We start from the raw sequence: 27,215 nt of genomic DNA, 5'->3' as shown, positions 1-27,215 counted from the left end.
CGCTCGAATGAATCCAGAATCAATTACCGGGACAACCACATTCTATTAGCACCATTCCATAGTGGTAGGTGCGTAGATGTCGGAGTGCAGGAAAACTAAAAGTGGGTTTGGATAGATGAATATCGCAAAACCAATGCCGAAGAGGAAACAACTTTACAAGTGGTTAATAGAATTAAACATTGAAACTCTTTTCAACGAATTGGTTATCACGTATCGTTAACACCGATAAGGTCCTGGGATCGAGCCCCAGTCTGGTCATTCTTTTTTGTTGATTTTTTTTTCTTTCCTCGGTTAACATTACCGCACTAATGTACTTCTTTTCAGGTAGGGGGTCCTTACGAGGTTACTTTTTGTCTTTTATGATTTGGTGGACTTATTTTATTAAATAAGGGTCTGATGAAAATCATCAAAAAAGAACAATTCGCGGCATTGCTAGGGCGACTATTTAGCTCAAACAAAATCTGGTATGTGCGATATAAGGAAAAAAAACAGCGCAAATGGCGGACGAAGACTCAACGAATGTTGAACTCAAACAGGACATCTCCAGCCGTATTCTGGACTTCCTCACTCATCAAGAAATCTTTCGAGATGGGATCTGTAATTGATGCCCACTTGCTCCAAATTATCTTTGTGGAGAGGATACATCACCCCCAAGGCAGGTTTACCAGAAGGCAAACCGTTCAGCCCCTCCAAGAATTTCTCAATGGGTTTATTATCGTTTCTATCCCTTGAAACGACTATCATATACCAGATGTACCCTATGTATTCGTCTATCGCGCCGATATCCACGACTCGCTCCTCGATAGGCTTCTCCGTCTCTATTTTGTAGGCTTGCCTGAGGATCATGTGCTCCTCTTCGGTGATCCATTCAATCCCTAGATCCTTAGGCGTAGGTATAGCGGCGATGACGTATAATGCGATGATGACTGAGGGCACCATTTCCTCCCTCTTCTGATATTGAGCCTGATCCTCCGCGTCGTTATCATCTTCTGCTGAGGGCCATAGATAATCAAGACTCTGCTCCATGAGAAAGTTCGTCACAAGCAGTCTCACGAACTTATCGACAGTTTTGTTGATCATGGGGCTCCTAAGATCCTCGTTGAGACGCACTAGGCAGCCTTCGTCTGACGCTGTCATCTTGACACGTGACTCGTTGGTGAATAGGGATGTGGGATGATCTGAGTACAAGGCAGAGACAGATGTGCAGGATGAAAGCAGGATGGAGTCAGGAGCTGCCACAAATGATGGTTTGTTGGGGTTTTTATAATGAGGTGTTAGGAGGGGAACCATGGGGTGAAGTGAGCAAAAGCATGTGGTATAGGCAGATCGCGGGGGTATGAAGGAAGTTGCCGTCATGAAGTGGCCTGCACTCAAGGTAGAATATCGATTCATTTTGGAGGAACCCGTTGATAGTCTCGGGACAAAGAAGGAAAACAATGGATTAGAAGTACTTTAAACACAGCCACTCCCCAAAGATGAAAAGTATAACAACCGGCAAACCACCGATGCAATAACATACAGTGGAATGCTAACTCCTGTACCATAAAGGTATTCACGTCATTTGTCTCACCTGCTGATCTCTAGGCTCCTGCCAATACAGTGATGATGCCCGTAAAAGATGAATCTATATTGCATGAATACTAGTCTGTCAGACATAGAGAGCAGGAGAATACCCAGAGGTTACATGATTTATGTCGGCATGTAGATTAATCGCCATAAATTCATCTTAAATAAGGGTGAAATTCCAGAACTTGGTATGGTAAGCTCGATGTAAAGAAGCTTCCGAGGCGCTAGAAGTATCTCGGAAAAGGTGTCAGATATTAGCTGCCTTGGACTTGAAGAGACCATCCTATAACGTTGAACCCTGGAAATGCAAAGCGTGTCGCTTCAAGTACTCACAGTTCTCTCCTTATCCTGGAAATTCTTTCACATGAATCTCCAGCTGAAGGCCGGAGTAAGAGCTTCTAGAGATACTAAGATGATGCAGCCTATTTCAGCGGAAGAGGGTAGCACAAGTAGAGAGCAAAATGTGCAGTGGAACATAAGACTGAAAACCGAAGAATGACGAGGATATAGGAGGGTATAAGTTGAGCCCGCAAATATTAGACTAGCGTGGTAGTTCACATGACCTTGGAGTGAAGAGAGCAGAGCAGTAGATTGGAAGTTACCAACACATCTACCTAGAAATGACCCCCAAAATGCCAACAACATGGCCGAATGCACGGAGCAGTGAAGATGGCCGGCATCTGTCAGCCAGCATCACCTAAATCTCCGGGGGAAACAAAGGCTGTCAATCTAATGAATACCGATCTTCGAATATCAACACGCCACATGCTCAGCTAAGTGTGATAACGTTCCCACGGAGTATTCCATTCACGACACCCGCCACGTACGACCATGCAGGCGAGATGGAACTATTGACTACCTAATGCACAAGCCAAATCCCTCATCCCACTGGGCGGTAAATCCACAGGCCATGTGGAATCGAGGAAGGACCCGAGTGCTCCGATGCAAGGCCATCAAATTTCGTCACGTCCGTCGGCTAAGAGTCCCACATGGTGGAAGGCTTGCTCGTGAATCCTTCCATGACAGCAAGCATACATGGCACAATCCCATCCAGTCCAGCCGAGACCATATCACACTTATCGACAGCCTTAGGCGGGGTAATGGAACCACGACCACGCCATTCTGGAAGCCCACCTCTCACAGATGGAGGGTTAGCGCTGTGCAGATGCAGGAAATCAATAGTTCCTGCAAGGTCTTATCAGGTGGGGGCCAGCTGAGCGTGCACTGTAGACTTCGGCATTCTATGGCGCGTGATTTCCGGAGCGGGGTGGCCTGGTAGGCGCATGGGGTGTTGGCTGACAAGCCTGGATTGAATGAATGTGCGGGAAAGAGGGCGATTCTTTGCAGTCAATGTTGGTGCAGCGAGATGTTGGATATGTTGCTGTTGGAAGGGGTACTGCCGTTGGACCGATAGGGCTATCACAACCGTTGGTGAAAGTCCAGTTCAGCCTTGGGTTGGTATTGATGGGGTCCAAAGAGAAAGAAGTGATCCGGACTCTGGCTAGTAATATTAATCGACGCTAAAATAAATTGGTCCACCAGTCAGCTTCCAGTGTTAGCGTGTTCTGTGCTCAACCTGCATAAGGGCCATGCACGAGCCCATCACACGGCACGCCCGGCGCTTAAGGTTATTTATATCGCCAGACCCATTGGGTGCCGCCCCCCCGGATCCAAGCTGGATGGCAATGACTGGCCCTCGTCCTTCACAGAGCCGGGAGATTTACTATCCTTAGATTTCTCAAAATAGACAAAAAAGAGGGGTTACTGCAGCACTAATTTGTGGAGCGTTGGTTGAGGGATTTGGCGTCTCTATTGCCGGCTTCCCCTCCTTTGTTGTTGTCCTACTGGGGACTGATGAAGATTTATTGTCCCACGATCTCCCCAATACAAGCTCCTTTTGGATTTCTCTCACGCACAACTTCCAGTAACTGGAGTTGAAGTGCTTTTGACTCTTACTTTTTTTTTTTCTTCTTTCTTCTGCTTATCTCTATTGCAGTGATCCTCTTTCACTTACCATAATGGGTGTCATGCGTTTACCTCGCCCAACCGGCGTGTATGTGCCGAACTCACCCACACGGAGCCTCAAGGGCGATATGATTTCCTCCCCCTTATCACCTGAATTCAACTTCGACTCGGAAACCTTGACTCCTTCCATCATCCCCGCCCTTGAATATGTTTCTTCCAAACTGGAGCAGAGGATGATGCACGTCACTCTGCTTGTTGGCCGCGGGAAGCCCTACCCAACCGGCCAGCCATCCGATCTCATCGTCATTCCCATAACCCCTCTGGATGAGACAGCATGGCGAATTGTGTTCCGCACGGTGGCCAAGGGAGCAAGCAAGTTCTCTCTAGGTCATAGCTGGACTGATGCCCTGAACCGCAGCCAGCACGAGCGCCAGGCCCATGACTACCTGATTCAACAATCGATTATGCAGAATGAAGTGATCTTCAGCAGGGAGGGTCTGACTCTGCTGAACGTGGACCGCATTTACACCCTCAAGCGCCGGCTGTGCATCCTTTCTCATCGGGGAACACCGCCCGAAGAGTCGTACATCTCATCCTGCGCGCAACTCCTCTACCGTACCATCAATGACTTCCATGGTCGTCCCTTCAGCAAGGCCTTCTTCCACCGCGTCTATGAGCAGCTGAACGTGCCTGATGCGCTGTTAGCACAGGTGGCGGATGCCTTCAGAAAGCAATACAAGCAGGAAGGTATCATTATCCCACCTCCCGCGAAGGCAGATGTTGCACCTCCCGCCAAGACCAATATCCCACCCCGGGTGAAGGTGGAGCGTCCCCGGAAGTCACCACTACGTGCTATCCGGGCAGCTCGTCGCCAAAACCCTCCGCCAACAAGGTACAACTTGCCAACCAAGCGCGGTCCCAAGACACCACTGTCTGCATCTGATGTGACTCCCATCACTCGGAACGAATGGAACATGCTCCGTACGGACTTTCCTTTGGGCAAGACCACTGTTACCAAGTGGACACCATCACCTACTGTTATGGCTGCAGCGTGAACAGCATCATTGATTGCTTGACACCATGTCGGGCAAATACTATGCCACCAGCACCATCAACACCTTCAGCCCTACCATGATCATGATCATGATTAAAGAGGGCCTCCGAGCCCGAGCCATCTGCGCATCGGAGCAGTCTGAAGAAGTATCCCGGAATCTAAAGGGTAAGGACCTCTGCACGTTTAGTATATTAGTACTGAACATGAGCTAATCGCCCGTGCAGGACCGTTCTCGGACTGGCAGGAACACTCCACCGTTGAGCGGAATCCCGCCAACAGGCATGGCTGGCTGAGTGGAGCTATCCGAGCGATGTCGGCAAACCGGCCAACTAGGCGCAGGGACCACCGCAAGGCGGGTGGATTCCAGAGAGAAGAAACCACCGCGAGCACGAAAATATTCGGAAGGTTGAATGCTCACCCGCAAACGGATCTATCGTCCCGACCGATCCTTTTGAAATGGATGATCAGGTGAACCGAAATTTTCATCAAGAGCCGGCCCTCACGGGGATCAGACGTGTACAATAAACCTGCATGAAATGAAATCTGCTGTCTTCACATGATTGAGTTTTCAGTACGTAAAGTGAGGGGAAGTTGCACGGGGGTGTAGACTAGAAGATGAAGCCGGAGATGCAGCTGGTCGGCGTGCTCCGCCCTTCAAGATGCGGGCACGTCACGTGGCTGTCGTTTCCAGAGCCGAATCAGACCAGGAGAATCAGGCTTGCATCCATCCATGTGAGCGTAGTCTCACAGAGATCATTAAATTATTGATATCTGCGGGTTGTTCGTTTCTTATCCGTCTTTATTCAATAGACAAAGAAGGGTGTATTGCATTGCATTCAACTTCTTCTAAGTAAGACACCCCGGGCGTCCCCGGTACCACACCAGCCGAGCAAGGAACTAACTGCTAGTCAACAACTCCAACAGGACCCTGTGGGACTGCAAGGAGGTCCACTGCAAGACTCGCCAAATGGGCTTCGCATAAGTAATCCTTCTCCTCTGGTCCTCAGTTCGTCAAACCGGATCCACTGCTCGGTTGGCATTGATAATTCGACCATCTAAATCTCTTATAGTTATCGCATGTGAGCCTTATCAGGTTTTCTTCCCCTCCCGCGCCCAAAAAGCCTTGACATTCCCCACGGCACGCCTACCGACGGACAACAAATCTTATCCAGATAAATCGTCCTATTCAGCCACTCGATCCTATTTCAACTACGGACATCGGGGAGGATATCTCATAATTAATCATATTTAAGCAATTTCTTCTGGGAGTCCCTGTGGCTGTTATTCGTCAACCATGCGGGACTCGACCCCTCCCAGTCCTAACCCAAGCCATGCTTCGGAGGGAAATGGCCACTCTGGTGCTGTAGGCAGCAAATGGAACATCAAGAAGTTCGTCAAGCAGGCCGAGCGATCGCATCGTCGGTTGCCGGGACTGAAGAAGGTTCCTCTGCCTGCCATCGCCATTATTCTGTTCATTGCCTTCATTAACGTTGTGGTGTGGATTGCCGCCGCAATTGTGTTGGTATGTATGACCCTTCTGATGATCATCTCGACTATATATCTTCATCTCTAGGCTACGAGCTAATATTGTTTCCAGCGCTATTACCCGTATGTGATCTGAAGGCTATACTTATGGAGATAGTATTATCTGACTAAGTCATTCCAGGTCCCTGGTGTCTAATGCTGTACTTTCTTATACTCTCGGATTGAGACATGCTTTTGATGCGGACCATATCTCGGTAATTACCCAATATCCACTTTCGGAATACGTCCTAACAAATACTGTGTAGGCCATCGATCTGATGACGAGAAGATTACTGGCAACGGGCCAAACGCCCGTCACCGTAGGCACCTTCTTCTCTCTTGGCCATTCTACGTGAGTTTCTTCCCCTAGACACACCCTTCTTCAAACTAAACTAACACCAATTCAGCATTGTTATCATTACCTCCATCGTAGTCGCAGCGACTGCTGCCGCTATCTCATCAAGATTCGACAGTTTCAGCACAATTGGCGGTATCATCGGCACTTCAGTCAGTGCCGCTTTCTTGATTCTACTGGGTCTTATGAATGCCTACATCTTGTTCAAATTATACAAACAAATGCAGAAGGTCTTGGATCTACCCGAAGGCCAAGAAGATGAAGTCTGGAAGATCGAGGGTGGTGGTGTGCTGTTCTCAGTACTTAAGCGCATGTTCAAGCTTATTGACAGGTAAGACTCCACATCACCTGTTGCCAAGTAAGAGTATTAATCTCGCTCAGACCTTGGAAAATGTATCCGCTTGGAATCTTGTTCGGCCTTGGCTTTGACACATCTTCTGAGATTGCCCTTCTTGGCATCTCGTCTGTCGAGGCTGCCAAGGGCACTAACTTTTGGGTTATCCTGATCTTCCCCGTCCTATTCACGGGTAAGTTGCTAACTTGGCACACAAATCCTCTCCCTACTCTATCACTTTACTAAATTCTTCCCAGCGGGAATGTGTCTCCTCGACACCACCGACGGAGCCCTAATGCTCTCCCTCTACGTCCAACCCTCCGCCAACTTCCTCCCGCCAAAGAGCGACACTTCCTCTGACGCGCCCCTCATGGGCGAAGACACCGAGGTCGAGCCATCCAAGAACCACCGCGACCCAGTAGCATTCCTATACTACTCTATCGTCCTAACATGCCTAACAGTCATGGTAGCCATCGTCATCGGCGTGATCCAACTGCTCACCCTCGTTCTGAACGTCGCTAACCCCACCGGCAAATTCTGGGATGGCGTGCAAGTAGCAGGAGATTACTACGACGCCATTGGCGGCGGTATCTGTGGTGTATTCATAATAGTCGGCGGGCTCAGTGTGGTTGTTTACAAGCCCTGGAGAAGGTGGATTGCCCGGAGACATGGAAAGACTATTGTCACTGATGTGGAAGGCTACCGGGATGGACCGACCACTACTAATGCTCTTGAAACGCCGATTCTTGATGAAGATAGAGAAGGTGCGACTACTGTTAATTATGGGGCTACGGGCAAGGGTGATGCGTCTGTTACGGTGGAGCCGGTGGGAGGGGGCCCTGCGCGGTGATGTGGGGGTTTGTCGAGGAAAGGAAAGTGGTCTTGTGTTGTCTGCTGCGGTGATGGTCGGGTAGGGTAGTGAGGTGATAATGAGATATGAGTATGCAATTGTCATGCATTTTACGATTATACAACGGTGGATTTATTATGCTCTATAGTATGATAGAGATTAAAAGTTATTCGTTTTTGATAGCACTTAATATACGAATTCATAGGAAATATCTAGTCGAACAGCCAAAGGAATTACACGTTCAATAGAATAGGTTTGCCCTCACTTGGGAATGACTAGTGACAGCCATCTCGCTCTCATCTGTGATTAACTTCTTAACTAGCTATATCTCGAGATTTAAGAACATAAAGCCTAGCGATGTCTCGTGTGTATCTCGGACAACCAATACGCAGCCATTAAAACCAAGCTCAACCTCTTCCAATCAGATCTGTCGGCTCGCTATGTATCTACCATCGACTACCTAGGCACCATGGTATACCCATTATCCGAACATGAAGAAAAGCTCCGATAGCCACAACCCAGAAAGATATACCACCATAGTTACCAGTACCCATCCTCGCCAGATATAACCGGAAGCAATCGCGTTCGACTCAGGGACTGAACCCACCACACCGTGAAATTTAAACCTCTATCGGCTGGAACGGTACCACGACGCCTCTGGCTCACCCAGACAATCGCCGACAGTAGTAACTGCAAAAGGTTAGCCACCCAAGTTAACCATATACTGGAGAGAAGATTGGGAAAATACCAGTCAACCCCCTCGACTTCGTCTCATCGAGCATCATCTTCGCCAGTGTGACCACCGTCTGTTCTTTAGTATCATGAGCCAAGCAAAGATTACCGCCATTGTTGAGCTCAGTGACGAATTTGTCATAACTTTGACTAATCAGATCAGGGCTATTGTGGTTGTAGTCCTTAGTATCAATACTGGCTGTGATAACATGGTATCCGAGATCACTCATAACCTGCAGGGTCAAGTCGTTGACGTCGAAGTAGGGAGGCCGCATGTAGGTTGGAATATCGCCCATGGTGCTTTGAAGCACGGATTCAAGGCTCGTCATTTCTTGGACGATTTGGTCGTAGCTTAACGTGGGGAGGCTGATGTGGTCGAAGCTGTATTATGTAGCTGTTAGTTCCTGTGTGATTGGGTTGATTGATGTGCTTGGGGGTGCATACGTATGGGAACCAACTTGATGCCCCTCTTGCCTGATACGCTGGATAATCTGGGGGTTTGATTGACTGGCTTCGCCTAGGACGAAAAAGGTAGCTCGGACTTTGTATTCGCTGAGAAGGTCAAGCAATTGGGGAGTGTATGAGGATGGACCGTCATCGAAGGTTAGGGCGACGGTGTTGGGGGTGGTGCATGTGGTGATGATCTGCCCGAATGGGATGTCCCTGCTGGTGATAGGGGCACATAATGCGCTGGGGCTGATTGTTGCAAGAGCGACCAATGCGAGGGATTTGGACATGGTGAAGGATGGTTCAGTGATGGAAGATAGCAAACGATGTTGCTATAGTGCCCTGACGAACCAATGTCAGATGTGCTCAGCAAGAGGTGCCGGGAAGTTTGTTCTCAGAAGGTATCAGGTCTATGTGAGTGGACCAAAAACTTAAAAATTATTTTCTGTCTCTTGCTCGCGCCTCGGGTATATATCGTCCATGATGAAGGGCCCGAGCACTCCACCAAAGTGTTCTTCATGTTCCTGTTGTTCAAAAGACGGTCCGCTCTTTCGTAGCCCATATTGGAATGGGTGTATAGTCGATTGCTCAACCCCATCCCCAGACATAAGAAGTCCCCAATACACCTAGCTTAATGCTTGTCTAGTCATAGACATTATGGACAAACTTTAGAATGGATCCAGGGGTGTGGGAAGTCAAACGATAAGTTGGGTTGTCTCAACCGATTGGAGTACTGCCAACCGAGGGTTATTTGTCGCGACCCCTGGCAAAAGTTCAATGAGGCTGACTTGGTCTGAGTCGTGTTTAAAAGATAGCTAGGCGCGACATTTCAAGGTTACACTGACAGTCAAGTTGCTGGGGTTCCAGAACTCCTTGTATAGTTATACATAGAAATTGTCGGATGATCTGGCATCGGTTACTTGCCTATGTTCTTCCATTTCCACTCTAGATACCATAGTAAACATTTGTACAGTAATCGATGAAAGGATCCTAGACAAGTCATGTACGGACTGAAGCCCAAGTATTCCATGGTAAAAAAGAACCCCTGTAGCATGCAGTTTGGGGGTCTGTGCCTGGTTGAATTTTCAAGCGCAAGTGAGTCCCGCCATCCTCGTCTGTTGATAGTTTCCCGGGCTGCCAGATTAACCACATAGCTCGCAGATGCTCTAGCATCCATGATCCGAAAATGGAGAAAATCTCCGACGTCATGAAACCATGATTGTCTAGGGTATGCAAGTGGCTAGATCAAAATTTCTCTTGACGTGTAGGTATACCAACGACACGAACGAAATGACGCAGGATATCTGTGCCCCTTAGCAACCACGTGAGACAACTGTGCTGCTTCTTCTGACATAAATCCGGACAGAAAAGCTTACGCATAAGACCTCCCACACGTGTGTCTTTATATATGCATCTGGAGAGATCTCGGAGAAGAAAATTGAAATTATCCCATCCACTGACTGTGTTCAGATGGCTAGAGTTGTGTGTATACAGCGACATCCCAAATGGGTAACCTATGCCTTTTATGCCTCAGGCACAAACGGAGATACGAAGGTGACGTCAGCCATCACGACGCAAGATTCGCTTTTCATTCTTCCTTTTGCTTTAGACAAGAGCGCACCAAACACAGCAAGCACGATGATCTACCTTCATTATTGACAACATCCTGGTACTCTCGTATTCGATTTCTACAACGACCGATCGGAGTGTCTTCTTAGCTTGAGAGTCGTCGTTCTATGCAACTATCCAGCCTGTCTTCGGCCACGAGACACATCTAGCGCTGTCGCAAGCTAAACGCCCCGATGATTTCCCATAAAATCACAGTCGCATATTCAGGGATCTATATATATGAAATAATTTGGAAGTGATCTGTACAGTGGCTTCACGTTGTGGTTTCTTACACTTCCTCTATATAGCAACTCTCGTTGGACCCAACCACAATGAATATATAGCTTGGTCATGTCCGAAACTACAGCAAGTTCTCCTGCACAGGATGACGATGCAGGGGAATCTGGTCCCAGCTTTCTAAACTGCCCGCCTATCTTTGTGCTTCCGACCCATCTCAGTCTGGAATCGCTTCACGGCATAGAGGAGAAGCTGGTTAAGCGAGAAGCACCTCTGACCTACGACATATCCGAAGCCAGACTGGTACTCGGGAGAATCGGACAAGGCAAGCGAGCGGCTTTAGAACTACGATCTCGAGGATTATGGACCGAACCTATCAGTAAACCCGAGCCCCCCAGGAAGCGGCGTCGTGTCAATGCAGCTGAGTCGAAAAAGCCTGCAGACCAGGCCGACATTATCGACCTCAGCACGGAGACAGAAGACGAAGAAGATGGGATGAAAAGTCGGCACGACCCCTCGCGGCATCTCCATCGGACGCAGACTGATTCCCCCGCCGCGGAATCTACTATTTCCAATCCGTCTGACGCGTCTTCTGTGTCATCCTCCGTTGCACAAGCAGACACCATCAGCGTCGTCAAACTAGACTGGCTGGACCAATGTCTCAAGACGCAAGAGCTCCTTCCTACCGATCCATTTACGATTTACATCGCCCGACGGGCTCCACGTCCCGCAGAGCCCCCGAAACCAACCTCCCTAGGGAGCGATATCCTCCAACGAGCTAGGCAAGATGCCGCATTACGACCGCCACCAAAGCCACCGACCGTATATCATCATTCGCGTACTCACGATTCGACTCACAACCCGCCCAAATTATACCGAACTACCACCTCGGAGAACGAGGAAACCGAGTCCCTTCCCCCAGCCCCAGACTGGGTGAAGGAGCACGTCCTCTACGCCTGCCTGCGCTCCGCACCCCTCCACCCTCCAAACGAAGGCTTCATCAACCAGCTGATCAAAATCCGACAAATTCGCGAATTAACACTCGACGAAATCGGCGTCCGCGCCTACAGCACCTCTATCGCGGCAATCGCAGCCTATCCACACGAATTCCGCCGCCCCTCCGAGGTCCTCACCCTCCCAGGCTGCGACACCAAAATCGCCAACCTCTTCTACGAATACCAAGAAAGCCCAACGGGCACCCTCTCAGCCGCATCTCTCCTAGACAACGACCCGACCCTCCGCATCCTCAACACCTTCTACAACATCTGGGGCGTCGGCGCCAAAACCGCCCGCGAACTCTACTACTACCGCCACTGGACGGACCTCGACGACATCATCGAACACGGCTGGAACAGCCTCACGCGCGTCCAACAAATCGGAGTAAAATACTACGACGAGTTCCTAATCGGAATCCCCCGCCCCGAAGTCGAACAGATCGCCACAACAGTAACCCAACACGCCAATCTCGTCCGCCCAACCTCCTTCGACAACGAAGAAAAGGGCATCCAATGCATAATCGTAGGCGGCTACCGTCGTGGAAAACCCCTCTGCGGCGACGTCGACCTCATCCTCACCCACCCGGACGAATCTCTAACCAAGAACCTGGTCCTCGACGTAGTCGCCAGCCTTGAATCCTCCGGCTGGATCACCCACACCCTAGCCCTCCACTTAATGACCTCTAACCGCGACCAACAAACCCTTCCCTACCGGGCAAGTAATGCCGACAGCACGGGGAAGAACTTCGATACATTAGATAAAGCCCTCGTCGTATGGCAGGATCCTCACTTCGACGACGCTGATACCCCTCAGAACCAATCAGAAACCCCAGAAGAAGAACATTACACAAGAAGTAAACGAAACCCAAATCCCCACCGCAGAGTAGACATCATTATTTCCCCCTGGCGAACGGTCGGGTGTGCCGTGCTCGGCTGGTCAGGTGATAAGACCTTCGAGCGGGATCTACGGCGGTACGTGAAGAAGGCGCATGGATGGAAGTTTGATTCGAGTGGGGTTAGGGAAAGGACGTCGGGGGGTCAGGTTGTTGATCTTGAGGGCGACGGGGAGACGTGGGAGGAGAGGGAGAGGTTGGTTATGGAGGGGCTGGGGGTCGGGTGGAGGAGGCCGGAGGAGAGGTGTACCCGGTGATGCCAGTTTATTTTTATTTATTTATTTTTTTTTTTTTTTGCTTTTTGGGTTGAGCTGTTGGCCCTGGTTTATTCTTTTAAATAGTACACGTGGTTGGTGTGGTAAAGTGACGTATAATTGAGTTCTGAACCGTGGTATCGTTCACTAGCAAGTAGTATGTATGTAGCTGGAGATCTGTCGGGATGACTATATCTGCGTACTAGTAGAACGCTAAGTAAGAAGGATAGAACGGCCACTAAGATAACCGCCACCATTGTTTCACGCTGTCTCATTGAAGTAGTTGGTAAGGTAGGTAGGTAGGTAATATAAAGGGAGAGAGGAAGGACACAAAAGGACCAAGCCACATCCATCCATTCCAAAAAGAGATGAAAAAGGAGACTTCATTTCATCGCCAGAAAATGCAACTAATACATGGAGACTCATGCAATGAGACGAGACGGGGACACTTCAAAGAATTACAGAGAAGCGAAAGAAAGGAAGAAGAAAAAAGAAAGAAAATACAAAGACACAAAAAAAAAAGAGCTTCCATCGATCAATCAATCAGGTTAAGTCAATCAAGTCATCATTACACCAGAGCCCTGGAGCTGGTCATTTCACCATAGCGCCCTCTGCCCCGGGTAGTATCGTAAGCATTTACCACTCTCATCTGTCCACCTTCGTCGGCCTGACTGAATGCGTAGCCGCGCTGTTTCCGCATACGTTGGACTTGACGGACTTTGCGGATCGCCTTCTGGAACTGTTCCATGCGTGGGCGGTAGTCCTGGACGTTGTATTTCTGGATTTCCTGCACGTGGTGGTAGTGTTGCGGGTAGTACATGCGCTTGGCGTACTTCCAGGCGTAGTCGCGGAGTAGGCAGATGCAGGGGAGGATGACGGCCATTAGGTAGAAGACGGGGTCTTTGAAGAGACGAGGGATCGTGCCATAGTATTCTTGTGAGAAGCCGATGGCTGGTGCTGCGTAACCGTAGGCCGGGAGGAAAATGAGCCATAGTAGCATCGAGCCTGGAATGGCGATGAACGTGTATTTAGTCCAGATATTAGTGATCAAGGCTGCTTTGCCAAGCACTGTGGCTAGAGCCGCGGTGTAGGTTGCTTCGGCCCAGACCCAGTGACCGGAGGTTTTGCCGTCTCCTGTGGGACCGTCCCAGAGGAAGAATAGTTCCGAGACGACGTACAGCAGGAGGGAGTGGTAGAAGCCGTTTAGAACCCACGACCAGAAACTGTGTCTCCTGAAGAACATACCCTTCTGTCCGAGTTGGTACAGCTGGGGGTAGCGGTCCAACAATCGAGCGGAGATGTACTGATCGCAAATACCCATTGCGAATGGAGGGAGCACGGTGAAGAACACGTTGTAGAATGACAGAGTCCAAGATTCGTAGATAACCTCACCCGAGAAAGCGTTTTGGAAGGAATACTAGAGGTTGTCAGTAGCAGTACAAAATGGCGAACAGCTTCGCCCGAATCAAGGCTAACTCACCCAGAATTGCGTCATATAAAGAGCAATGTTCTTGTAGAACGAGTACAGAATGACACGACTTATCCGGTGGTAATTCCAGGCACCATGGACGAGAAGAAGCTTGCGCAGGAACCGAAATTGCGCAATAGCAACATCCGCAGAACGAGCAGCTTGTAGACCTTCGACACCACTGATACCAACACCAACGTGTGCTGCTTGAATCATAGACACGTCGTTTGCTCCATCTCCAATGGCGAGAAGTAGAGACTTGAGGTGGCGTTTAACAAGCTTGACGACGAGGGCCTTTTGAAGGGGAGAGACACGACTATAGAACATTAGCTCAGACCCGCCGCCTACGGAAGTGAGGTTGACTTACCAGCAGACCACAGCTTTACACATGACAGCTAGGTCTAGGAACAGCTTCTCCATATCCTTCTCAAGGGCAAATGTCAATGATCGACCATCAATAATCAGAGCTAGCGCCTCGATTTCACCAGAGGTGCCCTGGCTTTGCACAGCCTGGAGCTTCTTGGTCAAATTATCTCGAGTAGCCTCGGCACTCTCTTCATTGATAATCAACAATGTCATATCCTCCGAGATAAGCTTGCACGACATTCCAATGTTGATGGCGGTTTCTTGTCTGTCACCAGTCAAGACCCAGATCTTGATTCCTGCCGTCTGGAGGGTATGGATAGTGTCTGGGACTCCGTCCTGCAAACGATCTTCAATTGCCGTGGCTCCCAGGAGATAGAAATCCTTCTCAATCAGCTCCGAAGCCTTATCCAGCTCGTCGGCACGGTTTCCGCCAACTGTTGTCGCAGCCTTGTCGTAGATCTGGTACCACTGCTGGAATTCGTCTTCGGGAACTTCACGCATAGCCAAGCAAAGCGTCCGGAGACCATCCGAAGCATAGTCCTCCAGATGCTGCAAGGTCGCTTCAACCATCGGATTGTCGGGGTGCAGGCGTTCCAGAATAACTGTATCCGCGCCCTTTGTGTAGATGCGGATTTTGCCATCAGGGCAGCGAAAGATTGTCGACATGCGCTTTCTCGTAGAATTGAATTCGCAGACCGCTAAAAGTTCGTATTCGTAATCCTGGTTGTCAAAGGTGAAGATCACTGACCGGGGCTTGCGATTGGAGAAGGCATAGCCCAAGGTTGCAGCACCTTCGACAAGAGCACCTTCATCAGGAGAAGCGGCTTGATATTTGATCTTCCCAGGCTCCTTCTCAGATCTCTCCGGAATGACCGTGTGACAAGTAGCGAGCAGAGTGAGGAAATGATGTATAGCATCCTTGGTAGGGTGAGAGCGAAGGTTCTCCCTCAACTTCTTAAAACTATGGACTCCGACTTCCATTCCATCCTCAACGGTGGCTTGCCGATCCTCCGGAATGTCGTCACCGTACTGGATGCCCGAGATCGTGCATTGCTTGAACTCCATCATGTTGCAAGTCAGTGTACCAGTTTTATCGGAGAAAATGTACTCTATCTGGCCCAACTCTTCAACCAAAGAGGATGTCCTGCACGTGGCCGGGGTATCTGTCTTGTCATAGTAGATATCAAGATCGGAATTGATCAAGAAGGCCTGGGCATACTTGACAATTTCAATCGTCACGAAAAGCGAGATAGGGACAAGATTCGAATAGAGGACCCAATACGTAAAGATGTCAAGGACGAACTGTTTGACCGGATTTGTACTGCCGTAGTCCAAATACGTGAGCTTGCTAGCCTCAGTTTGGCGAACAATCAGGTCACCAACGGAACTGATGACACTAAGTGAAACTAGAATGCCAACCAACATGAGAATTTGGACATTCACCATGCGTTCCACTGCAGTTCGCTTGATCGGAGTTGCTGTCGCGTTCCGCATCAGCTTCGATTCGTGACCTGTGAAAACGACAATGCCATGAACCCATGGAGTGTTCCTGAGGGTGGCGCCTCGAAGGAGAAGCTGGTCCGGTGCCAATGGTAGTTCCTTTTCACCTCCACCGGCGTGCATTGTCAAAGTTGCTTCGTAGGTGTACAGACTGCTGTTTGGCTGCTCGGACCGAACCCGTCCACTTAAGCGACTGAGATCCGCGGGGCTGACCAAATGTGCGGTTTCCGGAATTGCTTGCTTAATCTTCAAGTTCGTTTCCCCGTCTAAGTTAGCGGTTTCGATATAACACAAGCCCTCAGGTTCTGAGGACGCTAGTAGAACCAAATCAGCTGGGAATGGTTGTTCCGACTCGACCCGGACAATATCTCCCACGGCCACATCAATCCACTTAGTCTCATGGAACTGTGACCCCTTCAGGACTTGGGTCTTCGAATTGTTCAGTCCTTTATCGGACATCCTCCGCTTGTAGTCCTCAACTAATTCCTTTATAGCCGATACCGCCAACACAATACACAGCGGGGCAATAGTAGTATATCTGTTCGTTGGAGACACGTTCGGAATCTGCTGGAGAACGGCGGTGAAGAGGAAGAACAGGTTGGCGTATTTCGAGAATTGTTCGTAGAGGAACTTCGGAACAAAGGTAATGACATTGTACTTGGCCGTTGAAACGTGGTTGTCGACGTATTTGTGCGTAGCATTGGCAGGCGGGTTGTTCAGAACGATCATGCGAGGACCCAGCGTAGACGGGTCGACCTTTCTGCGGCCAAATCCAAACTTGAAATCCGACTTCTTGGAAGCCTTGGGTGCTCTGGCCGCGGCGCCTTCGTCCGGATCTGCACTGTCCACCCGCGCAGCTCTGGCTCCAGATTCCGTCAGGGGCAGATCCATCTCCGAGTACTCAGCACCCATGCCCAGCATGTGCTTCGCTCTGCCCATCAGCCCGCCTCCCAAACCCAGGATACTGTTTCTTTCCTTTGCTTGCCGAACACGGCTATCGGGTTGTAAATGGTTATCATCTTGGTAGTCCAGATCGTAATATCCGTGCATCGACCGGTCATCGTCAAATTCATCGAGGGAGTAGCGGTGGTAGTTGCTTAAACCAGAGGTTTGCGAGTAGGTGCGGGACATGTCGGCACCGGAGTAAGGATCGGTCATGTATACCCCCGCTTGGGTCGGGGGATGCGCGGGCATTGCATGAGCACCGGACTGCGGCGGCACCTGTCCGCCGACGAACTGGTCGTAGGAAACCGAGGGACGCGGGTGAGGAGTCTCGGAGTCGTCAATGTCGTATTGTCGCAACAAGTGGTCATCGTTGACCGGTGGGCGTTGTCCCGAGTTGTACATGGGAGCCGACTCATCCAGCAGCAGTTCATCATTGTGGCCAGCGGCTGGATGAGGGCCGGGGGGCCTACCGCTGGCCATGACGCTGGGGGCGGACAAACAGGTGCCCCTGGAGCATTGATTGGCCGGGACGAGACGGGAGAGAGGGACGCAGAAGACACTGGACTTGTGACGCGATCGGAGCACGAGGAGGAAACAAGCGGTTCACTCGAGAGTCGATAGTAAGCGACGAGGAAGGTGCAAAAGTTGGGATGGGGGTGAGGAGAAATTCTGACTGCCTGGAGGTTCAGCCAGATGCCGCGCAAAGGCGTCGAGGCTAATCAGAGTTAGCGTTGGATCACCGCCAGTGGCTGGGCCGACACGATTCTTTGTCTTGTCCGATCCATACCCCGTTGAGACAGGTGGGTTTGCCCGCCAGAATGGAATGAGAGCTAGCTGGTGCCCACCCTCTGAAACAGTTTCAGATTAATATAGCGAGATCAACCACAAGAGCCGTCCATTTCCACAGCTGAAGGGAGAGCTTCTTCGTCTCGGCAGTTGGTTGTTCAGTCCATTGCAAGAGAAATGGCCCGTCACGGGGCTGCCAGATCGGGTTAGTGATGCCGAAGAGGGAATGGTGGCATGATGTATTGTCGTAATACCGTTACACCGTTATTGACACCTGAGGCATATAATGAGTTCCCATCTACAAAAGAAAGCGCATGACTGCACGGATTTCAAATGAGAAGATATTGTTGCTACTATGCACAATATGAAAAGAACGTGACAATCATCTCAAATGTCCTTCTTGGCTTGGCTCACCTGCATGTCAGTTTGGCAAGTTGCGAGTACCCACAACAAGAGCATTCAAAGCTGCGCCACGATCCCGGTAAGCAGCGCATGCCTATTATTAGATGCTATACTCTGTCTCTAATGGTTATCATCCCCATGGTCCATCTACACTAGTTACAGATGAACGCATCGTATAGTGATACTCAACCTCCTGCTTAGTAGTAGTTATCTATCTATTGTGGTTGCAATGCCATCATATGTACCTTATCATGAGCCCATCAATATGTGTTGGACACGTAACAAGGAAGCAAATGACTGCCAGCCAGCTTTTGCTTCTAAGAAATCTTTTCATTCATAGCTACATTCCTAGAAGGTATGGCTGCTACTACCGAAGCTACCAAGTTCGTTGGTTGGAGTTCTTGAACATAACTAATTTTACAAGGCTCCACAATGACCATTGCTTTTGATAAACGAAAATGACAGATTCACGCGGTTGGAGTACCTATACTCCGAGATCTCGAGGCTGTCCCTAATCCCTGGGCAAGATATTCGCACGTTTTGGGAGTGCGACCATATCAATGAATATGAATGAGAGTTGAGGGATGAAGACTGCGACTTTGTGATATATTGTTATAATATTCCAGGAGTAACTGGAGAGCCTCATTGGCCCTGGTGTTTAATAAGTGACCTAGAGCTATGGCTAGGGAGGGAGCTTGGAGCATAGTATGTTATCAGAAGCCGCCGCCGCCGCCGCCGTGAACTATCTTTTATGGATACTAGCCGATAGCTGCTTGGATGTGGGAAGATAATGTGCATTACTATGAGACATGCATACTTGCTAAAGAACTCAATAAGGAACGATTGCCACAACAATTTGATAATTACATCTGACGACGTTGGAATGCAAGCTGCAAAGGAGGCAGACTCGTAGTAAAAGTATCCTGTGCTCCCGTTTCGAAAGCCTCCCCCGTCTCGCCAGGCGCAAACGAGAAGTTGTACTGCTGGGCTATGGTTGATATGCTGGTCCGCAGACTAATCATGGCGAGGTTCTTCCCGGGACAGATATAAGGGCCTACTCCAAATGTCAATTTGGGTAAACCACAAGGGAAACCATCACGTACCTGTCAGGAATGGGATGAAAGGGGCACCATCGGTCTTCATCTCGTATCTCTTCTCACTCCACCGCTCTGGAATGAATTCCTTAGCGCTTTCGTAGTACCTTTCGTCAGTCTGAATTAGCTGAACGGGCACGAAAACAATGGTGTCTCCTGGTATATGGACTTCATCAACCTGAAGTCCTTCGGCTGGCGTGACACGATAGCCCCCGGTCATTACAGCAGGGCGCAGACGAAGTGTTTCATTAATAATGTCATCAATGAAAGCGATATCCTTGACTGTATCATAGCTCCAGTGATCTGCTCCGTCCGGCATAGCCTCGTCCAGTTTCTCCTGAAGCTTAGCCAGCACCGATGGATGCTTAGCCAGATAGTAAAGGACGGTCGCCAAGGTGGTGGCTGTGGTCTCACTTCCTGCGATAATAACTGCCCTCGAGTCCTCGTTGAGTGCCAAACGAGAAGGAGCAGCAGAAGCATTTTGCTCCACGTATGCTTTGAGGAGCCACGAAACAACATCTTCTGGATATGCATTGGCATCCCAAGTCTGTATAATAACATGATACGACACAATCATTAGAGACTTGCTATTAGGTTTTCACAATGAGGGGTTGCATACCTTCTGCTTTCTTTCGATTTCATCAGCACACCACTTGAAAAAGCTCGAGTAGCCGGAAACGGCTCCGGGGATACGGCAGAGTATATAGAGGAACCACGGGACCTGTAATAGAGTAGCACCGGCGGCCATATGATCATGGACTCCTTTGATCGCTGGATGTTCCACCCCGGTGGTCAGGTTGTGGAAATCTTTGCCAAAGCCGACGTCTCCCATTATATCAAAGCTAAGAAACATTGTCCAAGCCGTCACATCGATAGGCTTGCCCAGGTTCTTTGCTACATGGGAGGCTAGTAGATCTACCTTGCTTTTGACGCGGGGCTCATAGATCCCGAGAGCTGAGCGACATTATGAGATTAGTCACTGGGCTATGAGCGATGATGTGAGAGAGCGTTTCCAGGTTAACATACATTTTATGCTGAAGCCCCGGTCCCAGGCCTTTCTCCGCTTTCGGTGATCATCGTGATCCCGAGTGTGATGTATGGAGCAGTACTTGGGATTTGTTGACACATGAGCATACCATGTTGACTTACTGCATTTGGACTGTGGCCCAAAGAGCAAAGGTATGGCGGACTTCCGTACAATGCAGACCTCGCGTGGACCTATAATCGCGGAATACATTACCACTTGGACGAGGAGATGGATAAGTAACTAGCGGAGGATTACCAGTTCGAATAAAGTCGCCATATTCCTGATGAAGTCTTGCGATCTCCACATTGTATTGGAGATCTTTGCCTGCCAAGTAGGCATTATAGAAGCGAGATATCTTGGCACCTACTGGACCTGGGAAGTGATGCAGGCGATGGAAGAATAATCTATAGATGCCAATACTGGAGATAAGACCCGTGTTGAACGCGGATGAGATAAGTATCACTCTAAGAAGAGCTTGAGCGACCGAGAACTGCGTCAAAGTCAAGTATGCATATGCTGTTGATAGAACTGCGACCACATAGAGTGCAAGCAATATGAAGAGATAGTCTTCGACCGGAAAATTGGTGCGAAAGAGACTGACATGCGAAAGCAGCCCGAACCCCGCGGCAGAAGCTGCGAGGCTGAGCAGATCCGATTCCAACACAGCCCGAATGTCTGCTAACGAGACAACAGATGAAGAGAGTTGCATTGTGCTCATACACCGATTTAAGATGCTATAGAGATTGGAGTTGTTTCAGGTCAAAATGAAACAGGGTGGAGCAGCTGATATTTAATGTAGAGCGTAATAGTGGTAGAGCGAGCCATGGATGCGGACATGCTGGCATGTCTGTTTGCAGCCGATGCTCTGTCATCCGATCGACAAAACTAATGCCAGTGGTTAGGCGTCCAACGCTGTGCTGGCATAAATGAACGCTAATGTTCACTCCAGTCTGTATTACCGTGATAAACCTAGTAATCTAAATTCAGCAATAATATGACCCTACGGAGACATAAGCTGGATGCATGACGCGCAATACAATATAAATTGTTGACAGCCACAAAGCACTAGTAGACACCTAGTAGCTTATAGTACTAGTACTGAAGAGTCTGTCTCTCATTGAACCAGATATATATACTATTAGAAGCACTGAATTAATATTCAACGAAGTCTAATTATCACAATGTGGTTATAACATACCACTATGTAGATGCAATTCTTCGTGTCAAGTAGTACTAATAGCATCATGATATAGAGCCACATGACCACATCATTAGTCCCAGATATGTATGCATATGAAGGCATTCAAATGTATTCCACATCCTTCTTTCAATAATGTCATAGATCTATATGGTTGAGCTTCAATACCCGGGTGCAAACGTCTTCTATCCTATCCAGCCATCACGACATCAGGGTTTTTCAGAGAGACCAAGGATGTTTCTCTTACAACCCGGGCCAGAAGAAATACAATAGTATTTCTAGCGCTTCAAACACCTTTTCCAGTTGTATGATTTCAGGGAGTACTGGAAACCTAATCACTAATACCGCCTGTGTACTTCCTTGAATGGCTGGTTTTCTCATACAGACAAACTTCGAAGAGTAGTAGTCACTTAGATTTCCGAATAAACTGTCGTTCACTTTCTTTTCCCTAGATCATATTTGCATGTAACACCACTCACTCAGTTATACCCCACCTCTTTCGCTTTCAGGATAACGCCATTGTTCTAGTCTTTGTCGGAGTCCTTATACCAAAGGGTATAATCTGCCTTCCCTGTAAGGCTTCACCGCTTTTCACAGAACGTGTCCATTGAATCAAGCTTACTCCCACATTGTAGAGACATACACTGGGTAGTTGATTCACCTTGCTATGGTTGCTTGAAGATAGTCCAACTGTGTAGTTAGCTTTTGACCATAAATGAGGGTTTCATTGAATCTGGATACTGCGAAATCATGGAGATAGAGAGGCTTGAGAGTCGTCGGAAAGAACGTTGTTATATCTGTAGTAGGTCTTAGCGCGCGCACGACAAAAATAGCTTCTACCAGGGAGGCTATGTTGATGCATGTTTAGGAATCCATGCTCAAGAGATACTACTCATTTATTAAGCTTCTAAACTCCACATTCTAGACCACAGGCCATTCCCAAACATTAAACCTAATCTTTCTTAGTCCCTCAATTTTCCGACGCTATCTGGTTTAATTCCACGCAGCGTGTCTTGGCGCTGGGCCCGGATATTAAATTGTGGGTTGGAGTTTGTTTCATATTCATATGAATAAAAGCTTGGATCTCTAGAGTAGTCTGCACGGACCTTTCACAGTTCTGGAGTCCACTAAGTGGGCGTTGCGTGGATTGAAGCAGGATTGAAGGTCGCTAACTTCGCTCCGCATCCCAACGTCAATTGCGAGAAGATAACAAGCAGACGAGCAGATAAACATCCAAACATGATTAGTTATTGGTACAGCGCAGTCTATCTACTTAATATGTCCGTATATAAACCCTTTCTAGGCTTTCCTATACGTAGACAAACGAGACTTAACGCTCTCCCCTACCAGCCCACACCAAAGGGACATTCACAGCCCCGTAAACCGACTCCTCTCCCGCAACCGCGCCCCGAAAAAGTAAAGCAGGAACATACCCACAATACAAAAAACACTAAGACTCGCAAGCAGAGTCACTCCACCAGAGACCTTAATCCCCTGGAACATTGGGCGAGAGAAGAGAATAGAAGCACCAGCAAGTAGACTGCGCGCGAAGCCGTTGGCGGCGAACAGCGAGCCCGCGTATCGAGGATACGTGAAGGGGAGGTAGATGAACATGCACTGGGTGATGATAAAGACGCCGCACATGCTGATGGCGATGCCGACCAGGCTGACGATCCAATGGATGGAGGGGGAGGAGGTCCATGCTGGAGGATATTGATTAGTATAAATTACTACCTTCACAGACAAAAGAGAATCGAGGAGAAGTTGAAGGACAGGAAGAAGAACGTACCAAAGATATACAATCCTATTGGAATAAGCCATGTCGCGAACAATCCCGGCCAAATACGAGCTTCAGGAGGCACAGGATCAAGCTTCCCCAGCTGCTTTGGGGCAAAAAAGTAGAAATATGCGCATAGAAGACCGACCGCAACACAGAGGCCGCACAGCACAGCAAGGAATGCGAGACCCTGCTCGCCCAGAGTGAAGCCGTACATGTCTCTATACACGAGGGGGAAGGACTCGAAGAACGAATAATAGATTGCATATGTAAGCGCAGTGTAGAAGGTTGAGAAAAGAACAGCAGGGTCAAGAGCATTTATCTCCCATGGTTTGATGAGAGCGTTGAATGTAATTGCTCTTGGACTCATCTTTGACTGACGAATCTCGGACTCGGACTTGATGTCTATGTGACCTGTTTGAGTGCGTAGGCGTCGAGCGCGGCGGAGCAGGATGTTGTCTGATGATGTCTCGGGCATACTGAGGAACATGATAACCATTGTGGGGGCTGATAGCCAAAGGAGCTCCCACGAGCTCCAACGCCATCCCATTTTCTCGACGGCGAATCCGGCAACCAGTGGGCCGAGGGCCTCGATATATTGTTAGTATAGTAGGTGTGAGTATTTGTAGGAAATGAACGTACTGGGCCAAGAGTTGCACCTCCGCCCCATAGAGCTATCACATAGGGCATTTCCTTTGCGCCGTAGAAATCGCCATAGCTGGCGCCGGCTGTAGCAAGGCACGGCGAGCCGAAGAAGCCAAGAAGAAAGCGGAGAATAAGAATACCCGCAACATTATCGACCAAAGCCATTGGGATGCAAAGAATGACGAAGAAAAATTAGGTGACAGTGTACGGAAAAGTCCGACCGACGGCTGGAATCTCCGATAGCGGCGAGAAGAGCATGGGGCCTAGACCATAAGCAAGGACATACATGGTTAATCCCAGCTCGGCCACTTCGTCACCAACACCGTAGATCCGCATGACGTCCGGCTCACTGGCAGTATATAGCGAGGAGCCGATATAAACGGAGAAGGTGTAGACAAAAAGTAGCATGGCAACCCAGAGCTTCTTTCGGCAGGACCAGTTGTGTGGGTTTTCTGGATCATTCTCGCCATACCAGCCGATTACTAATGGATTAGATTCTTTATTGCCCTTTTCCGGATCCCCAATGAGCTCTCCATTGGAGGAGGAAGTGGATGAGGAGGAGGTGGAGGGCTCGAGGGATCCAGCTGGTAGTTGGAAACCAGGCTGATCCTCAGGGTATCCGGCCAGCATCCCACCACTGGCTAGCCGTAGGCATTGGCCAAAGGTAGAGTCACGAATGATGTCCCACATGGTTGAAGATTGAGGATTGCAAGACAATGATGATAGAAACGAAGAAACACAAGGGCCGATGAGAGGCGGACATCTTCAATCATTCTTATATGTTGGCAGCCAGGTGGTTGCATAGATAAATACTCCGTGTGCTTGACAGAAGATAGTATGGAGACCGCGCAAAGCTAGCTACAAGGGGTTAGCGTTGCGCGGTGATCGACGGGACGACATTACTAGCGTGTGGCCAATATCCAATCAACACCAGCCGGTGGAGAAGATCGGAGGAAAAAGTCACCTGGAGGAATTCAGTGACGGTAAGAGCATCAATAAATGTTAATTGCTAGGGTGTAGGGGAAAGAAGTGAATGCAGGTTGGTATGTATTTGCTAGTGCCGGGTATATTTCTTACATAAAATTCCACAGCTTCAGGTCTATGGAAAGGCAAGCTAAACGTCGTTGTATTACGTAGTCTGACTCTCAAGTTATAACTGTATCAACTTGCTCGCAGAGTCGCCCAATACCGTCAGTATTCATTGCTAAAAGGTAGTAGATACAAAGAAATACCAGCACCATGCCCTCGGCAGATCTCACCTCGTCGCCCGAGGATTTTCTTACCCAAACTTACGACTATCTCATCATCGATGGAGGAACAGCCGGCTTGGTTGTCGCATCACGGTTGTCTGCAAACCCTGATTTGGAAGTAGGCGTCATTGAGGCAGGAGATGCAGGGTTTGATGACCCAAATTTCACCAATCCTGGGAAGATTTCGGCCATGCTACATAATCCCAAGTATGACTGGATGTATCAAAGCACGCTTTCAGGTAGGTTTCTGACTCTTTACTCTTCGAGGCTGTCTAAAGGCTCCCTAGGCGCAGAACCAAAACCGATCCCATCACATTCCCCGAGGGAAAGTTCTTGGAGGATCAAGCGCCGTCAATTTCATGGCATATGGAAGACCTTCCGCGGTTGACCTCGATGACTGGGGCACGATAGCGGGATATAGCGATTGGTCATGGGCAGGGTTAGCTCCACATTATCGGAAAAGCGAACAGCTTGAGTCGGCTGGACTGAACGGCCCTGCATCGGATCTTTGTCCCGTGCAGGAAGAGGCTCATGGTACGCAAGGCCCGATTCACACTTCGCTAGGTCCCTGGCAAGCCCCTATCGAGACCCCCCTGCTAGCCGCAATGAATGAGACGTCGGGGCTGTCTCGGCCCCAGGAGCCGTGAAGTGGGGAGCACTTGGGATTTCATCGCTGCCTCTTTACTATCGATCGAAGCACCGGTCTCCCACGTCGTAGTTACTCGGCCGGGTATCTATGGCCAGTTCTGAGTAGGTCAAATCTTCACGTCCTGAACAACGCGGCAGCCACCAGGATACTACTTGATGACAAGCAGTGCGCTTGTGGGGCTGAATTCGTCTTTGACAGTAACCACTATCAGGTCACCGTCACACGCGAGGTTATTCCATCAGCCGGTACTTTCGAGAGTCCCAAGTTGCTGGAGCTGTTAGGTATCGGAGAACCTGAGCATCTCGCCTCCTTGGGGGTCCCGTGCCGGGTTCCCCTTCCAGGTGTTGGGACGAATCTCCAGGAACATCCCGTGTCCGCGGTGGTGTACGAGCTAGCAGACGGAGTACTGTCCATAGACGCAATCCTGCGTGACGAAAGCTTGCTAAAGCAGCACCTGCAACTGCTGCAAGAACAGCATTCGGGGGCGTTTTCCGGCCCGGTCAGTCTGATGGGGTTCATCCCTTACTGGCCCCAGGTCTCGGCTGAGCGGCTCAACGAAACCATCGTCAGCGTGCTGCAGCCTCATAGTGATAATGCCACCGACGATGCCGACTTGGTGACATTCCAGCACCGATAGCGCCAACGCATTGCTGCGCATTTATTGGACCCCCGGTCAGCAGATATCCAGCTGGTGGGTTTCCCGTCAGCACTTGCTATTTACCGGGTTTATGCCGATTGCAGCAAACTTATCCCGGGTCCTCCCCCAGGCCGGAACGCATGCTACTCGCTCATGGTCAGCTCCATGTATCCTGCCTCCCGGGGAAGCTCCCATGCGCAGTCTCGGGACCCGGAGGCTGCACAAAGAGTGGACTTGGGATTCCTGACAAACCCCGCTGATTTAGACGTTCTCGCGACGGTTGTCATGGTTGCGGATAACATCTTCCAATCTCCCCGTATGAAGGGGCAGGTCTTGGCCCGGGTGCAGCCGCCGCCTGAGGTCAACTTGCAGGATGTAGAACAGGCGCGAGAATATGTCCGGGATCGGCTGATGAGCTATCATCATGCGCTCGAACATGTGCTTTGGGTCGGTAGTAGATGAGAAATGAAGTGTCAAGGGCACCCAGGGTCTGCGTGTGGTCGATGCTAGTGTCATGCCAGCCCAAGTCAGTCATGCTGTGCTCGGCACGGTATATGCGGTCGCGGAAAAGGCTGTTGACTTGATTAAAAGCACTCACCTTCATTCAAACGGGTGTAAGTGAGCTTTGTACCCTGTTAGGTGCTATATCCGGATAGA

At 49.4% G+C, this 27,215-nt stretch overlaps 12 protein-coding genes across 12 annotated transcripts; 6 read left to right on the top strand and 6 right to left on the bottom strand.

Annotated features, from left to right (window-relative positions):
- Positions 1–253: 253 nt before the first annotated feature.
- On the bottom strand, positions 254–1,922 carry BDQ94DRAFT_139719 (uncharacterized protein). The gene is made up of 4 exons (XM_026765486.1): positions 1,900–1,922; positions 1,674–1,790; positions 340–1,624; positions 254–281 (listed from the first exon to the last, which is right to left on the bottom strand). The coding sequence occupies exon 3, from the start codon at positions 1,390–1,392 to the stop codon at positions 565–567; it is 828 nt and encodes a 275-aa protein (XP_026628529.1). The 5' UTR covers positions 1,393–1,624; positions 1,674–1,790; positions 1,900–1,922; the 3' UTR covers positions 254–281; positions 340–564.
- On the top strand, positions 1,768–3,146 carry BDQ94DRAFT_139717 (uncharacterized protein). The gene has a single exon (XM_026765485.1). It carries the CDS (start codon positions 2,429–2,431, stop codon positions 2,843–2,845), a length of 417 nt encoding a protein of 138 aa, XP_026628527.1. The 5' UTR covers positions 1,768–2,428; the 3' UTR covers positions 2,846–3,146.
- Positions 1,819–2,319, bottom strand: BDQ94DRAFT_128957 (uncharacterized protein). Its single transcript, XM_026763915.1, has one exon. The coding sequence runs from the start codon at positions 2,209–2,211 to the stop codon at positions 1,927–1,929; it is 285 nt and encodes a 94-aa protein (XP_026628528.1). The 5' UTR covers positions 2,212–2,319; the 3' UTR covers positions 1,819–1,926.
- A 303-nt stretch (positions 3,147–3,449) lies between the features above and the next one.
- Positions 3,450–5,183, top strand: BDQ94DRAFT_139715 (uncharacterized protein). The gene is made up of 2 exons (XM_026765484.1): positions 3,450–4,750; positions 4,810–5,183. Exon 1 carries the CDS (start codon positions 3,585–3,587, stop codon positions 4,584–4,586), a length of 1,002 nt encoding a protein of 333 aa, XP_026628525.1. The 5' UTR covers positions 3,450–3,584; the 3' UTR covers positions 4,587–4,750; positions 4,810–5,183.
- BDQ94DRAFT_168519 (uncharacterized protein) lies at positions 4,612–5,057 on the top strand (the record flags this gene model as incomplete). The annotated part of the gene is made up of 2 exons (XM_026771081.1): positions 4,612–4,750; positions 4,810–5,057. The coding sequence occupies 2 exons, from the start codon at positions 4,612–4,614 to the stop codon at positions 5,055–5,057; spliced, it is 387 nt and encodes a 128-aa protein (XP_026628526.1).
- A 520-nt stretch (positions 5,184–5,703) lies between the features above and the next one.
- Positions 5,704–7,863, top strand: BDQ94DRAFT_128925 (HoxN/HupN/NixA family nickel/cobalt transporter). Its single transcript, XM_026763914.1, has 7 exons — positions 5,704–6,107; positions 6,183–6,193; positions 6,252–6,324; positions 6,376–6,461; positions 6,517–6,795; positions 6,846–6,991; positions 7,056–7,863. The coding sequence occupies exons 1-7, from the start codon at positions 5,880–5,882 to the stop codon at positions 7,646–7,648; spliced, it is 1,416 nt and encodes a 471-aa protein (XP_026628524.1). The 5' UTR covers positions 5,704–5,879; the 3' UTR covers positions 7,649–7,863.
- Positions 7,864–8,276: 413 nt separating this feature from the next.
- On the bottom strand, positions 8,277–9,117 carry BDQ94DRAFT_168517 (chitin deacetylase; the record flags this gene model as incomplete). Its single annotated transcript, XM_026771080.1, has 3 exons — positions 8,277–8,338; positions 8,397–8,761; positions 8,825–9,117. The coding sequence occupies 3 exons, from the start codon at positions 9,115–9,117 to the stop codon at positions 8,277–8,279; spliced, it is 720 nt and encodes a 239-aa protein (XP_026628523.1).
- Positions 9,118–10,786: 1,669 nt separating this feature from the next.
- Positions 10,787–12,817, top strand: BDQ94DRAFT_168516 (type-X family DNA polymerase; the record flags this gene model as incomplete). The annotated part of the gene is made up of 1 exon (XM_026771079.1): positions 10,787–12,817. The coding sequence occupies one exon, from the start codon at positions 10,787–10,789 to the stop codon at positions 12,815–12,817; it is 2,031 nt and encodes a 676-aa protein (XP_026628522.1).
- Positions 12,818–13,274: 457 nt separating this feature from the next.
- Positions 13,275–17,573, bottom strand: BDQ94DRAFT_186318 (aminophospholipid-translocating P4-type ATPase DRS2; the record flags this gene model as incomplete). Its single annotated transcript, XM_026775122.1, has 3 exons — positions 13,275–14,231; positions 14,295–14,598; positions 14,650–17,573. 3 exons carry the CDS (start codon positions 17,571–17,573, stop codon positions 13,383–13,385), a joined length of 4,077 nt encoding a protein of 1,358 aa, XP_026628521.1. The 3' UTR covers positions 13,275–13,382.
- Positions 17,574–19,144: 1,571 nt separating this feature from the next.
- On the bottom strand, positions 19,145–21,111 carry BDQ94DRAFT_168514 (cytochrome P450; the record flags this gene model as incomplete). The annotated part of the gene is made up of 5 exons (XM_026771078.1): positions 19,145–19,335; positions 19,385–19,922; positions 19,995–20,329; positions 20,402–20,593; positions 20,658–21,111. 5 exons carry the CDS (start codon positions 21,109–21,111, stop codon positions 19,145–19,147), a joined length of 1,710 nt encoding a protein of 569 aa, XP_026628520.1.
- Positions 21,112–22,899: 1,788 nt separating this feature from the next.
- On the bottom strand, positions 22,900–24,816 carry BDQ94DRAFT_186315 (MFS general substrate transporter). Its single transcript, XM_026775121.1, has 4 exons — positions 24,244–24,816; positions 24,020–24,105; positions 23,390–23,966; positions 22,900–23,303 (listed from the first exon to the last, which is right to left on the bottom strand). Exons 1-4 carry the CDS (start codon positions 24,710–24,712, stop codon positions 22,969–22,971), a joined length of 1,467 nt encoding a protein of 488 aa, XP_026628519.1. The 5' UTR covers positions 24,713–24,816; the 3' UTR covers positions 22,900–22,968.
- A 445-nt stretch (positions 24,817–25,261) lies between these two features.
- Positions 25,262–27,180, top strand: BDQ94DRAFT_158294 (GMC family oxidoreductase; the record flags this gene model as incomplete). The annotated part of the gene is made up of 5 exons (XM_026768929.1): positions 25,262–25,511; positions 25,597–25,915; positions 25,970–26,537; positions 26,610–26,996; positions 27,037–27,180. 5 exons carry the CDS (start codon positions 25,262–25,264, stop codon positions 27,178–27,180), a joined length of 1,668 nt encoding a protein of 555 aa, XP_026628518.1.
- Between the last annotated feature and the right edge of the window lie 35 nt (positions 27,181–27,215).

Source organism: Aspergillus welwitschiae (assembly GCF_003344945.1).
Source record: "Aspergillus welwitschiae strain CBS 139.54b unplaced genomic scaffold BDQ94scaffold_9, whole genome shotgun sequence".
In the NCBI taxonomy this organism is placed as follows: domain Eukaryota; kingdom Fungi; phylum Ascomycota; class Eurotiomycetes; order Eurotiales; family Aspergillaceae; genus Aspergillus; species Aspergillus welwitschiae.
Note: the sequence above shows the minus strand (reverse complement) of the source record. Positions and strands in the feature narration are given on the sequence as shown.

Coding starts and splice junctions, on each gene's coding strand:
- BDQ94DRAFT_139715 (XM_026765484.1), top strand. CDS start 3,585: ATGGGTGTCATGCGTTTACCTCGCCCAACCGGCGTGTATGTGCCGAAC.
- BDQ94DRAFT_128925 (XM_026763914.1), top strand. CDS start 5,880: ATGCGGGACTCGACCCCTCCCAGTCCTAACCCAAGCCATGCTTCGGAG. Junction 6,325..6,375: donor TTGATGCGGACCATATCTCG/GTAATTACCCAA, acceptor AATACTGTGTAG/GCCATCGATCTGATGACGAG. Junction 6,796..6,845: donor ATGTTCAAGCTTATTGACAG/GTAAGACTCCAC, acceptor AATCTCGCTCAG/ACCTTGGAAAATGTATCCGC.
- BDQ94DRAFT_186315 (XM_026775121.1), bottom strand. CDS start 24,712: ATGTGGGACATCATTCGTGACTCTACCTTTGGCCAATGCCTACGGCTA. Junction 24,106..24,243: donor ATCGGAGATTCCAGCCGTCG/GTCGGACTTTTC, acceptor GCCTTGCTACAG/CCGGCGCCAGCTATGGCGAT. Junction 23,304..23,389: donor AATAGGATTGTATATCTTTG/GTACGTTCTTCT, acceptor AATATCCTCCAG/CATGGACCTCCTCCCCCTCC.
- BDQ94DRAFT_139717 (XM_026765485.1), top strand. CDS start 2,429: ATGCACAAGCCAAATCCCTCATCCCACTGGGCGGTAAATCCACAGGCC.
- BDQ94DRAFT_139719 (XM_026765486.1), bottom strand. CDS start 1,392: ATGAATCGATATTCTACCTTGAGTGCAGGCCACTTCATGACGGCAACT.
- BDQ94DRAFT_128957 (XM_026763915.1), bottom strand. CDS start 2,211: ATGTTGTTGGCATTTTGGGGGTCATTTCTAGGTAGATGTGTTGGTAAC.